Raw genomic sequence first — 14,099 nt, 5'->3', positions numbered from 1 at the left:
ATCTGGCACAGAAAGGTTGCAGTCAATCACATTATAGTTGTTAATTTAATATGCAGATGCCACAGAAGTACCGTCTTCAGGCATCAAGTCTGCATTTGTGTGAGCTTTAAAGCTTATTATATGACTACCTCACAGGTTAAGGCCTCAGTTAGCTTTAGCATATTAACACAGGGGTAAGGTCAGTTTTCAGTGAAAGTGGGGCATGAGTTCATTCTCTAGTTTTAACAGCCTACGCAGGCGTTGCATTCAGTGCATTATATATTGGACATCTGAACCATGAGGTCTCGGCTCCTCCTGGAATATTTTCATATGAAACTGTGCATTAAAGTATGGGAGTCTAGCTAGACTGCCTCAAGTGGCCATAAGAGGAGCTACAGGTTTTTGTTTTGGTTTGGTTCAAGCCATCTTGAATTTTTTCAAGATGGCTGCAAAGTGGTGAGATTTGCTTCTAGAAAGGCTTTGGTTGTACTACAACATGGCGCCGTGGCAACAAGGAGCTTTTGAGTCACCATAGCAATGAAAGAAAACAAGCACAAAAAGAAACATTCCACCTGAGACTGCTAACATCATCAGAGCTTCAACAAGACTCGTACCTGCTGGATTAAGTGCAAAGTCGCAGAACTCTGACTTAAACAGACTCTCATCATGCCCATCCTCGCTCTGGGTTTCATCTTGGGTTTTGTCATCACAAAATCTGTAAGAAAACTAATGCAGCTGTTCCTCAAAGAAGAAGAAGAGGCAAGCAGAGATGAGGAAATCACTCCAGGACCTTCTGGTGCCGTTGTCCAGCAACGTCCTCCTAATCCAACAACAATCAACAACCACGACCAGCAGAGAAACCAGAGCAGCTTTACGTTCAGCCTGAATATTGGGTTGAGCACAAATACTGGTCAGCCATTCACATTGGACTAAATAAACATGTGATGACTGCTGTGCTCAATATTGTGTGATATATTTATCAATAACATCAGTAATTTGCAAAACTACTTTTCTGTTTTTAAAAGCTTTTCACAATTGTCTGAGACATTTCTGTTGAATATTACTCCTCATGGCTTTTGCATGATGAAGTGAGACAATACCATCTTTACATTTGTCACAGCAGAATGAAATGGCTGATTTAGATCATTTTTTGTCCTGGTTAAACAGATTTAGAGTAAACAAAGAAAGGAGGTCTGACAAATATACATTCACTACGAACAGCACTTATTTTGAAGCCACTTCTAATAAAGAGAGTGCCATAACTTTAATTTCAGAGGTTATGCGGACACCTTTATAGAATTGCCAAGTAAAAGTAAGTCTGTAACACTCTCCTATATGAGCTTCACAACATTTTGCACGTAGGCCGGGGCGTAACTCCCCGTCACTGGAGTCCTTCAAGAAACTTCTCAGAACTCACATATTAAGCAAAGCCTTTGACCTCTAGCCTTTTTTTGTTTATTTATACTCTTTTGTAAAGCGTCCTTGGGTTTCTTGAAAGGCGTTACACAAATCTAAGTTATTAAGTATAACACAATACTACACACTCACAATTTCAGAGCGTTCAGCTTCATTAAGTGCTTAATCCAGAGCACTGTACAAATGCCATAGTAATCTTATGTTATCGGTACAGGAAGAGCATAAACTGGCATGACTTTTTTACTACAATCATGAGTGGAAAGGTAAAATATAATGTCCACAGCATAGCTGAAAGGTTCCTGCACCTCTGCTGTGGGTAAGCATCAACACAGCTGAAAGAGGATTTGCTTACGTGCTTCCTGTTTCGGGCTTTATTGGGCTCTTTCGGGGCAAGGATCTTTAGCATTTCTGAAAACTCACATGGATTTCTATTCTGGATTCCTTGAGTGCCATACCTCCTCCTCACGTAATGTCTGTTGCCATTTAAATGTAAATATGATTATCTGGAGGCCACAGCCTAGAACAATGCTAAGCATGCAGCGCCTCAGCAGAGAGAGAGACAACCTTTGGATTTGCATCGATCAGGCGGCAATGGAGCAGCATTCTGACAGCCTTTGACTCCTGAATTAATAGAAATTCCTGTGTCCTGTCAACAAAAGACAGTTTTATTATTCATTATGCCTTTTGTCATTTGTCACAAAGGATTTAAGACACATTTCTCACCATATTTGTTTTATGACTAAATGATCAGTGGTTATCACTCATATTAGAGGCCAGTCCAGCTGATATTTACAGAAATGGGAAAATCTACTTTTATTAAAAGTGCATATAAGCACTTAAGCCGCCTTTTAATACGCCCACTGCGCAGTCTGGATGAATGAAACAATAGAACACGCGCAGAACCTTTCACACCATAGAAAGCAAGTCAGGATTTGAATAAACTGTAATTATTTTAAAAGGCTCTGTTAATTTCAGTGTGCATGAATTTCAGGTCAGGAGGAGCATTTTCTGCACTTGTCTCTCTTCTTGCGCTCCCGCTCTGTTTATGAAAAACAAACTGTCACTCTGTGGCTAGAAAACATGAAGCAGAGTGGGATAACATAATAATAAAAATTCATGAGGGTGAGATGTCCTTGTCACTGCTGCTGTGGTTAAAAAAAAACAAAAACAAACATTTCAGAAAACTTTTAGTCACATTTTGTTTGTGTTACACCTTTTTGTGCAGGTTGAGTTATTTACAGGTGAATACAGAGGTGGTATTACAAATAGATTTTAGATAAATAGATTTTTAAAAGTGATCACTTAAAATATTAACACATACTGTAGAATAGAAAGTAAAAAAGCAACATAAAAGTTAAAAGAAGGCCCTGAGAGATTTCAGTTTGTGTCTTAATTTATATTCGTGTACTGTGTGTGAATATGCTGCAGACCACTATATGACAGGGATAAAAAGAGAAAATCTGACCATTCATCTTCCGGTTAAATAAGGGGAAAATAGTTGATAAGATTATAATAAATAAATTATTATGACTGTTAAAGATTACCAAAAACAACAGATTTAACATTAACAGTTCTGATGACGATAGGAAATTAAATATAGAATAAATACTGACCTAAAAGTCAGGCTGAAAGATAGATTAGTCTGGAAAAATATTAGACTTGTGCAACAACATAAATACATTTCAAGACACGTAACAACAGACTTCTGTACTAACACCGACAGTGATTACAGGAAATTATCACATTCTTAAATTTTGGTCCTCTGCACTTGGGCAGTGTTGCTGAATGAGTTGTTAGCAGGAGGGCAGTACAACCTGGCATGTTGGATAATAAAAGGCTGCATTAGTGTAGCTGTGGTGTTCGCACAATAAAATTTTGTGGCAAGCGTACCCCACTGTGCCTTTGAACCTGCAACTAAAATTAAATCTGTTTCTTCTGTTCTTCAGCTAACAGCAGGAGAAGTTTCCATTTCTTGCATCATAAATACGTCTCCCAGATTGCTGTCTGTGTCACTTTTAAACCACAGGAATGTTTTTAACACCAGTGAATGAGCAGGTAGCATCTTCTATGTGACTGTATTATGATCAATTGACCTCAGCACTCTTTATTACAAGAAGACTTTTTAAATGTTGCAGATTCCTCCTTAAAATCACTCAAAGTCCACAGTGAAACTCAACAAGCCAGTTTAGCAGGGAGTTAAGGTCTGCTTTACATCAGAGAAAGCCCAGATGGACAGATAATCCAGAATAAGTGGGAGTATTCTGGCAATAAAGTCAATAAATTCAACATATCCAACTAACATTACATGAAACCTACTGTGGTAATTACTTAGGTTCAAATGTGGGCCAAACAGGTTTTGGAGCACCTAACCTCAGAAAATATCACCAGTGTATTACCAGGCAACAAGCATAACCCTGAAAAACCGAAACAACAACAAAAAAGAATGAGCTTCATTGCTCACAAGTTATGAAGTAAAAAGTGCAATTTTTAGCTTTTTAACCCCAGAACCGTATCCTCCAGCACTCCTACAATACTCCAAGTGTTTATACCAGAAATTTGGAACACTGCATTGCTTGTCAACAAACAACATAAAAGTAGTGTAAATATACCTGCATAATATTCTAAATTTCTGGTTTACTAATAATAAAGAATTCACGTGGCAGCATTTTATTGCAGTGGCTGGCTGAGGTTAATCTAGTCTTACCTGTTTTATATACTTGTGTCTATAGGAAAGCATGATAACCGAAACCCCAAATTTACCAAGTTACCTTCCTCATTACATTAAAAAAAACCACACATTCATGTGGCCTCAACAAGGGTGGCGGTTGCTGGGAGGGAGGGAATCGTTAGGCTGAAAGTATAGTTTATGCGTGAGGTGGTTCAGCAACATTGTGGAGTTTTACTGGCCGGACTGGTTGGAAGATTGTTTCAGTCCTAAAGAGAAACACAAAGTGATTGAATAGATAACCCGCTCATGTTAATGAGGAGTGGCTTCTTTTCTCTGTTATATCACTGCAGACTGACATGTAACCAATTACATGTAACCAGATTAGCAGATCTTTCAAATCATTTATACTATTAACTAATTTTTTGCATGAAAAACTGTTTTTATCTCACTCGGCTACAGTCATAATATTTAATAGATATTTCTGTCTACCTTTAAATTGACGTAGCAGCTTCTGGTTAACGTAAAATCCTCTGCTTTGTCTGTGTAAACAAGAAACTCTGAGTACATGAGTTTTTGCTAATGTCATTAAAAGAAACTTCAGACTTCAGTCCAGCTCAAATGTTTCCTCTACTGTTACACCAGTGCGTTTTGGCCTTTTCTAACATTTTACCAAAATGATCCCAACAAAATGCTGTGAAAACATTTATGAGGCATAAATATTCAAGTTCGGCTTTTGTAAGCAGCTTTTCTGCTAATGTTCAAATTAAAAATTTCTGTATTTACTGTTTATCCACAGCTTTTTTACAATTCTTTTGCTTTTAATTATTCCATAACTCTCATTTGACTGGTAAATTGAATAAATTGCTAAACTTGGTGAATAAACATTTAGACAAACATTTCTGCATGATATGCATGATTTCCGGGACAACTGTGAACAACTGAGCGCCTCTCTAACTCCCTTCTTTCTCCCCTCTCCAGGACAGTGATGAGGGAGAGGAGGACGAAGAGATGGCGTTGCAGTCGGGCAGCGAGGGCACCAGCTCGGAACCTCGCGGGGACCACACAGACACCTCATCGGTGGAGGTGACCAGCAGCCGTCCTCGCCGGGCCACGACGCTGCGCAGGGCCGTCAGCGCGGGAAACCCGGCACTCACCCCGGCACTCAGCCCGGAGGCTCCCGCAGGTCGCAGGAGGTCGACTCGCTCGCTGTCTGCGTACAACCAGAACAGCAAGTACCAGCCGGCCAAAGGACAAGACATGCAGGTAAAGCAGAGAGGCTACAAAACAGGTTCCCCATACTCTTTATGACAAGCATGTCTCCTGTTTACTGATATTAATGCATCATGTTTTTGGTACACTTAATTATATGTAAAAGTAATAGTGTCGAGAGGAGAGTAAAACAGCTCCATCACGAGCTTCTACACCAGAATAAATCAACGATGGGGGGATTTATCACATCAGGATTTTGCATCAGTATTTATCCTATCCACACTGAAATAGTTGAGTGATTAACAGAACCCAGAGCAGTGTGTGCTACCCTCTAGTTCACAGTGTGCCTTTTGTGTGCAACTGTTCAGGTGGAGGAGGAGGAAGGTCAGCTGGTTTTGGACAGAAACCCTCTGGAGTGGAGCGTAGATGAAGTCGTCCAGTTCATTAACTCTACTGACTGCGCATCTCTGGCTGGCATTTTCCAGGAGCAGGTAAACAAAAAACAAAAACACAATTACTGTTAGGTATACATGTCAATAAAATTGTTGCTTGTTTGATAAATAGGGGCTGAAGGTGCAGAATAAAGTAACTAAATTTCAGGGGTTCAGGGGTTATCATAGATATTTTTAGACAGAGCCCCTGTTTTCAACTGTCTGCATACAAACTCTTCTATAAATTGTTTTAATATATTTTTCTAGATGACCCAGTGTTTGGTTAGATACAGTGTTTGCCTCACTGATTGGTTTAGGTGGCAACAATGTGGGTTTTTTTATTAGTTTATTTTAGAGTGATTAACTCGAGCTTGTGTGTCTCTCCTTGGACTGTGTGTGTAGAAGGAGGGGAGGGGCTGTCTTTACACACAGAGTAGATAAACACACACAGAGAAACACCTCAGTGTAACCAAGACAAGAAATACAGTAAAAGCCAGCAGAGACCCTCACATATTACACTGAACACAAACGTGATAAATAACATGTTTGGAAATTATATTTTTAACCCCTTATTTGTTTCTGTGAGGTGCAGTGGGTACCAGCAGCCAGCTTTTCTCAGGCAGATATTTATCCAGCTACAAATGACATCGTCCTCGAGAGGTCGATTATTTTCTGCTTTTTTGGAAAACAAACATTGTTTACTTCATATTACTGCACATTTTTTATTGGTTTAGAAAATAAAGAATAAAAAGAGAATTAATAATACAAAAATGTGTGAAATCAAGATTTAAGCCTTTTAAAAACCATTAGTAACATTTCTTGTTTTGTTACTTAGAGACTTTTTGTAAGGTTATTATAGAAATTTAAACATGTTTTAGTTAACTCAAATGGAAATAAAAACTAGACTAAATAGTCTAAAGTGAAATGAGATTGTGTACTTACAAACAGAATGAGTTTTGTTTAGTCTGGTGATTTGGTCACATTTGTCAAGAAAACCAGCCAATGAAGGCTTTGGTGAGTGTGTTGAGATTAGAATGGCAGTGTTATTAAATGTGTCGAGTGCTTTCATTATCATATTTTATTAGAGCTTTATTTTGAACTTTTCAACTTAGAATCTGACAAATACTTTATATAAATACACTAAAAATAAATAAAACTAATCCTTAGACTGTTTGAAACTAAACTGAAGCTCTAATTTTGTATAAAAAGGCCCTCTCCAAGCAGCTTTTTTTAAAGGTGAAGTACATTATAGGAGTTTAAGCTGAAAGCTTCAAACCCTGAATATTTCTGTTTAACTTGTGTGCAGGACATCGATGGTCAGGCCCTGCTGCTGCTGACTCTGCCCACAGTCCAGGAGTGTATGGACTTGAAGCTCGGGCCTGCCATCAAGCTGTGTCACCAGATCGAGCGTGTCAAAGTTGCCTTCTACAAACAGTACGCCAACTGATGGAGGAGCAGCGACAGGAGCAAGCCTGGAAATGTTGGATTACGTGGATTTCCAAATTATTTTGGCAATCGGTTACTTTGGATAAGCACACACCGAGGGACAGCAGGAGGATGTTTCCAGATGAGAAGCTGAAGGATTAATTTCTGGGATACTATCTGTGTGAAAATGATATGCAGTACCCACGAAAAAACAAAAAAACTTCCTTACTGTCGACTCCGGCAGAACCGAACACACTGAGCTGATCTGTGTGCTCTACTGATCTGTGAAGAAGCTGAGGACTTTTTTCTCTTACTTTTCATTTCCATTTGATTTGTCATAGAGGAGCATCATAGCAATTAAGTTTTAAAAATTATAATCATGAAGAGTTTTCCCTTTTTTTCTGTGTGGCATAATCGGTTTAGAAAATATAATCGGAAAGTATTTAACAAACCAAGAATTAATATATTTGGAATATTTATTGTTACCCTTATTTATAAGGAGTGATTATCCATTTGGATTTTTGAGGAAAAAAATTGGAGATGTATATCACAATGTACGTATCAACTAATCTTTATTGAAAACAGGAAACTATGGTATGAATTTATTCAGTTCAAATAAGCATCCCATGTGTTTGAGAGGAGAACACACTGGAATAGTCTTACTCTCTTCTTATTGTTACAGTCACATGAATCAATCATGGAAGCTATTTTGTGTCCATCTATGCAATTCTGTTGCAGATATTTTTGATAAGTAAGAAAATAAATTTCTATTGATTTTTATCTGTTTTTCTTGTGCTTCGCTTTTCAGTTCAAACACTAATAAACATAAACTGAAGGTTCCTGACAGCATGACATATTCACCTGGTATAAATGTATTTCACTCCACTTTTGCCTTCAGAACTTAATTGTATTTTTTATGGAACAAATTCACAGAGGTGCTGGAAATTTTCCTCAGAGATTTTGGTCCATGTTGACATGATAGCATCACCCAGCTGCTGCACATCCATGATGGGAATCTCCTGACCCACCACATCCCTAAGGAGCTCTATTCGAGATCTGATGACTGTGGAGGCCATTAGAGCAGAGGTCCCAAAGCTTTTTTGCGCCACGGACCGGTTTATGTCCGACAATATTTTCACGGACCGGCCTTTAAGATGTCGTGGATAAATACAACAAAATAAAACCAGTGCCGGTACCAAAAAAAAAGATTTATTCATAACACACGGGTAAAGACCCAGGGAAACCAAGTTAACGATAAAAACGATTAAAAAAATTACGGCTAAAAACTGATTAAAAACCCTGAAATCCATAAATTTCACACCTGAGCCTCAGCTCTCGTGGCCCCGGTCCGTGGCCCGGGGGTTGGGTACCGCTGCGTTAGAGTACAGTGAACTCACTGTCATGTTCAGGAAAACAGTTTAAGATGATTTGAGCTTTTTGACATGGTGCACGAGTACACTGTGGTAATAAACGGACAGACATAGTCAAATTCTGAACCTGCCTGAATGTAGCAGCAGATATCAGGAGTCGCTATTGGATGATCTTGTTTTTGTGAGTGTGTGCACATTTTAGGCTGAGCAGCACTTGGTGTGTCTTCTGCTGCAACGTTCGTTGTGTTGTTCATTTAGAGATACTCTTCTGCATACTTTGGTTGTAAAAAAGTGGTTATTTGAGTAGCTGTTGCAGTCTGACATCAGCAAGGCATTTTTACCCAGAGAACTGCAGCTCACTGGAAGGGTTAGTGTATAAACTGTTACAATAAAAAAAATAAGAAATAGAAAGCCAAAGTTTAAAATAGTGCAGTGAGCATATATTCATATAACCCCTGGGAGCAAGAAACTTGGGTGGCACATTCATGTGTGGGGCACTTGTGGCAGAGCAGTCTACCAACTGAAAGGTCAGTGGTTCAATCCCTGACTCCTCTAACCTGGGGCATTATGAGGGGCAGCCAGTGAAAAGAAAGTCAGTTTAATGGATGCAGAGTAGAAAAGGAAATACATCTCCTCCCTCTGCTTTTTCTGGAATCACACATCCTGGACTCCTTGTCTTATTTTATACTGATGTGTGGTACAACTGCATCATATACATAGTTTTGTTTATAGCTGTGTTTCATGATCTCAGGTGAAACGGTTGTCATGGCATTTTTATATCCAGGGCTATTTTTAAAGCCTGGTGCAACATGACAAAATATATTTTTATCACACACCCACAAACAATGAAGAACAACCAGTTGTTTTAAACACTGAGTGCAAAACTTTTTTCCGAAGGACACACCTGGGCATCCTTGGTTATAGCTCTTCCATGCTGTCCTCAACAAACTGAGACGTCCTCCAGCATGGTGCACTGAGATTGATTTCCATGTTATAGATGGAAGGACAAATGAGACGAGGAGGCACAAATCAGAGAAATGAGAAAAGCCTCCTGTCTCAGAGGATAAAGTAAGGTGCTACAACAAAGCCCTGTATAATATAAATGAGGATTATTTTGAACTTTGAATAAATAAAGCGACGTAAAAGTGACTCTAGTAGAGTCCAAGAATAGAAACTATGGATCTGGAAATAAACACAATAGCCTCTTTAAAAAAAACAAAAAAAAGAAGAAGTAGTAGTTTTCACACTTGATAGTTTACATACAGATTTTGTACTGGGCAGCTGGGAGGTTGAAGACCGCCTATATCCAAACCACACTCGGCTCAGCTGGACAATGCTTAGAAACAATTTCCAGATTGTAACTCAAGGTCACTTGCTAGTTTTATGAGAAGCCTCTTTAAAGATGACTTAAACTATGATGAATTTACAATACATTTGTGTGCAGTATTTGTATTTGTAGTTATCAGCTCACAGCGTGTTAGCAAGACATTTCAAAGTCCAACTTTAATGTAATCAGTCATCATTCACTTTATCTAACTATTGGTGAGTAGTTTAACCAAGTTTAGCAACACATGCGCTCTTGGCTTAATTTTTTTTATTATTAGTTTTCACTAATACTCATTCATAGCCATTAAATATACATTTAAGTTAGAGCTTTTCATATATGAAGCTATCTGTAGCTGTTTTGTAGAAGGTGAAGGGTAGCATATAGGCCCTCATGCATGGTGAGACATAGGAAGCCAGACGTCTCTGTGGTTAACAAAACACACATCAGCACTACTCCAGGTCACAGTTTAAAGAGGAACCGCACTCTGTCGTTGCTGCTTTGGGGAAACATTTAACGCTCTGCTGCTGGTTTTACTTTCATATAAAATTACAAATGAATTCTTTGTCATGTTTCCACTGATAAGAATGAGTGAAGAAATTTTAATTAAATGTCACAGCAGTTAAGAAAATGTAAAACTAGTGCTTCCTAAGAGTGGTTGTATTAATGAGTAATTAATGAGGTTAATGGTGGAGTATATCACTAATTGATCCTTTTGCAATTACTTGACACAGTAAAAAGAAGAAGAAAAAGAGATATATTAAAATACAATTAAAGTAGAAATAACAATATGTTTAAAAAAACAACAGATTAGCTCAAAGTAATGTATAAATAGCTGGAAAGTAAAGTAACAGCAATGGAAAAAGTTTGAGAAAGCAAAACATAAGATAAAAATGTGAAAATGTAAGCTAATATTAGTGGGAAGTATAAATCTTTAGCTAAATGTAAGGTGTATAAACAACTAAATCAGTGGGATGTACTGAAAAGTGGTGTGCACGTGGTTTAAAGTGTGAGCTAAAAGGAGTGGACAGTGATATCATGATCATGGGACTAAAGCTCCTCTGTGTAATTTTAAGCTATTTGTGTGTCAAAGGTTGGGGTTGTATTTAGTCAGATTTAGAGCACTGTTCATGAAATAAAGCAAAAAGTAAAAGATGCATTGTGCAAACATGGTACCAATAGGAAATAAAAAAGAATAAGAGGGAAAAAACTGTGGATAAATGGTTAAAACAACTGAAAGTAATGGATCAGTGATAGAGAAAATGAAAAATAATGTACATAGAAAAAAATAAAGCAGTAGTATTCAGACAATTAGGTTGCTGTGGATCTGGTTATTATAAAATAAAAACAATGAGAACAAAAACAGAGACAGACACTAATGTACTCCACAAAACACAAATCAATTACAAAGGAATTACTCAGGCAATAAAAAAAACATTTTCAAAATTGAACAAAGGAAAATGCCACTAAGTTATTTAAAACTGAACAATGTAAAAAAAAGAAAAGAAGAAGAAGTAAAAACAGGCAATTTATCCCTTTTCCTTAATACATAATGTGTTTTTATACAAAGTGTATCCATGCAAGCTCTCAGACAGCGATCACTTCATTACACACAATTACAATCCTTCATTCAAAACCCACTTCCATTTCTGTTCAGCAGGCCAACTGGTCAGGAACATCCAGCTAGTCCAGTTCTAGGCTGGACCGTTGTGTTTTATTATCAGGAGGTCCTAAAAGTTCAGGAAAAAGGCCTTGGTTCTTCCATAACAGGGATTATAAAGATTCCTCCCATATTAGCTTTTCTTTATCATCTTGTTGTTAAAACCACAGCTGGATTTAAACTGATGGCTCAGAGGTCTCTCCCTGTTAAAAGAATGATGCTTCTGTTGCCAGGTGCTTGCTCACAGGGGCTTGTTGAGTTTCTGTCTATATTATAATGTCTTTATCTTAAAGCACAAAGTGCATTAAGATTGTGACCAAGGGCTTTGTTTTAGCACTGGGAGACATATTAAGTGGTGGGTGTGGGAGTTCACCAATGGTGCTATAAGGTGTGGCATCACACTGTTTTTGTGTCTTTTGTTTGGTAATCTGTTTAAATGTGACACCTGTACGCACCTGTACCTGTTCATCACTTTATAATATAAATTTACGTGTTTTTATTTCTGATCACCTGGACTTCATCAACTCAGAAGTGGTCTGGCAAAATTACTGCTTTGGTCAAGATATTTATTTCTGTTGTGGGATTGTTTTTAAATGACAATTTAATTTATTAATGGAAAAAAGTGATGTAAAACTACCTGGCCCTGCTTGAAAAAGTACTTAGTCTCAAAACCTAACAACTGGTTGTGCCACCCTGCTGTGGCATGACCTTAAACTGGCCGTTCATGCTGAAAACCCTCCAATGTGGCTGAATTACCAGGGCCAAAATTTCTCCACACTGACATGAAAGATTCGTCATCAATGATCACAAACACTTGATTGCAGCTTTTGGTGCCAATGTGGCACCAACCAGTTTTTAGGTTTAGGGGGGATTGAGTTTTTCGCACAGGGCCAGGTAGGTTGAGATACCTTTCTTCGTTTAATAAATGAAATCGCAATTTAGAAACTGCAATTTGTATTTACTGATGACGATCTGAAACATTTAATTGTTACAAATATGCAAAAATCTAAGAAATCAGGACAGGGGCAAACACTTTGTCACAGCACAGTATATAGTCCCAGAATAGTATTGACGGGTGTTACCACTATGACTCTTTTGGAAGCTTTAGCATTAGTGTTTTGGCACCACCATGGTGGTTTTTTAGAGCCAAAACACCATATTTGTGGTTAAGGATGTAGTTAGTTATCAGCTAATGCTATCATGCTTGGCAAGCAAGCTACATCTATAAACTAACTGATAAACAGATACAGCAGGATTAAAATAGTGCAATTTGAGCAGAACGAGTTGCACCACACGAGTTTTTTAATTTCATTTTATCAAAAGGGGGTTCAGTTAATTGAAAGTAAGGACTAGCAGACACCCATCAGCTGGAGCTGCCTGTCTCAGGATTCTTGCCAATCAGTGCGCCCACACACTGTGTTCAGATTGATGAGTTATAAAAGATTGCACTCCACTCTGAGACGTTATAAAGCAGGACGTTTATCGTGAGCCAGCCTTCAGTGGCCATTAGAGAAACTGCTGTTTTGTGCACTTTGTGCACCTGAAGCTTACACTTGTAAATTCTGAGATTCCTTGTGATGTGATGCTAAATAAGTGAAGATACGTTTAACTGAAATTCAATGTACAGCCGCTCTCCTGCCTTTACTCTTAGCACAGACTTGGAGAGGTTGACATGGAACGGATTGAACTTGGTCGCCACTCTGTCTCTCTCGCTGGGCATCCTTTCGCTTCCTCTCACTCTCACTGAGTTGTTAGCTCACTTCATTCATAATCATCCTTGCAGGTCTTGCATTACTGAAGCCTTACACTTCCATGCCTCACCACATTTTTGAGAAACAAACTGTCCATGTGATTCCTGTGTGTGTGTGTGTGTGTGTGTGTGTGTGTGTGTGTGTGTGTGTGTGTGTGTGTGTGTGTGTGTGTGTGTGTGTGGACGCCATCTTTCAGACACACTGTGCTAATCTTTTTTTAACAGAATAAGAAATGATAATAGAAAATGACCTGGTGGCTCCAGTTTATCAAACGAGTCACTATGTAAGATGACGGAGAGGCGTTTTATTGGTAGAACAGTTCATGGTGGCGAAATAAAGGCAATTACCCTGTGCGTGGCGATGATGATGGCTGTTTCATGTAGCAACATCAGTGGAGGTAACGCTGTGTTAGTCATGCATGCAGCACATGACCTGATGGGCTGATTAGTTTACACCGTTCTCTGTCAAACAGAGAAATTCATAAAAGCAGTGATTCACATTCAGAGTGTATTCTGATGTGTCGTGCCTCGCTGCCTCTCTCTATGGCTGCAACTGAATTAATTTAATAGCTTTCTCTCTCTCCCCCTCTCTCTCTCTCTCACACACACACACACACGCCCAACTCTGACACTTTGTATTGAGTCACTCTGAAAAAGCTGCTACCTTATATTCTGTTGCCTGGCAACCTCATATCAAACGTCCGCTTTGCATGGTTTTCCACCCCGTTGTGTGTGAATACAAACTAAGTCATGACAGCAGAGGAGTAAACAGACGTTTGAGTTAAAGGGAGGCCCTGAATAAGAGCAGACACGGAGTTTATGTTTCACATTCAGCTGCTGTGGTTTTAATAGTTTCAGTTAGAGGTG

At 38.6% G+C, this 14,099-nt stretch overlaps 1 protein-coding gene across 5 annotated transcripts in view; it reads left to right on the top strand.

The window, feature by feature from the left end:
- sfmbt2 (Scm like with four mbt domains 2) overlaps positions 1-7,878 on the top strand; it is a 57,752-nt gene extending 49,874 nt beyond the window's left edge. For all 5 annotated transcript variants that reach the window (XM_065469503.1, XM_063460397.1, XM_063460398.1 and 2 more), the window contains 3 exons: positions 5,042-5,326; positions 5,641-5,763; positions 7,010-7,878. In XM_065469503.1, coding sequence (XP_065325575.1) covers positions 5,042-5,326; positions 5,641-5,763; positions 7,010-7,150 — 549 coding nt within the window. In that variant the 3' untranslated portion in view covers positions 7,151-7,878. The remainder of the gene's footprint in view (positions 1-5,041; positions 5,327-5,640; positions 5,764-7,009) is intronic.
- The last annotated feature ends 6,221 nt before the right edge of the window (positions 7,879-14,099 follow it).

The sequence above is a fragment of the Pelmatolapia mariae genome, linkage group LG17 (assembly GCF_036321145.2).
Source record: "Pelmatolapia mariae isolate MD_Pm_ZW linkage group LG17, Pm_UMD_F_2, whole genome shotgun sequence".
NCBI lineage: Eukaryota > Metazoa > Chordata > Actinopteri > Cichliformes > Cichlidae > Pelmatolapia > Pelmatolapia mariae.
Note: the sequence above shows the minus strand (reverse complement) of the source record. Positions and strands in the feature narration are given on the sequence as shown.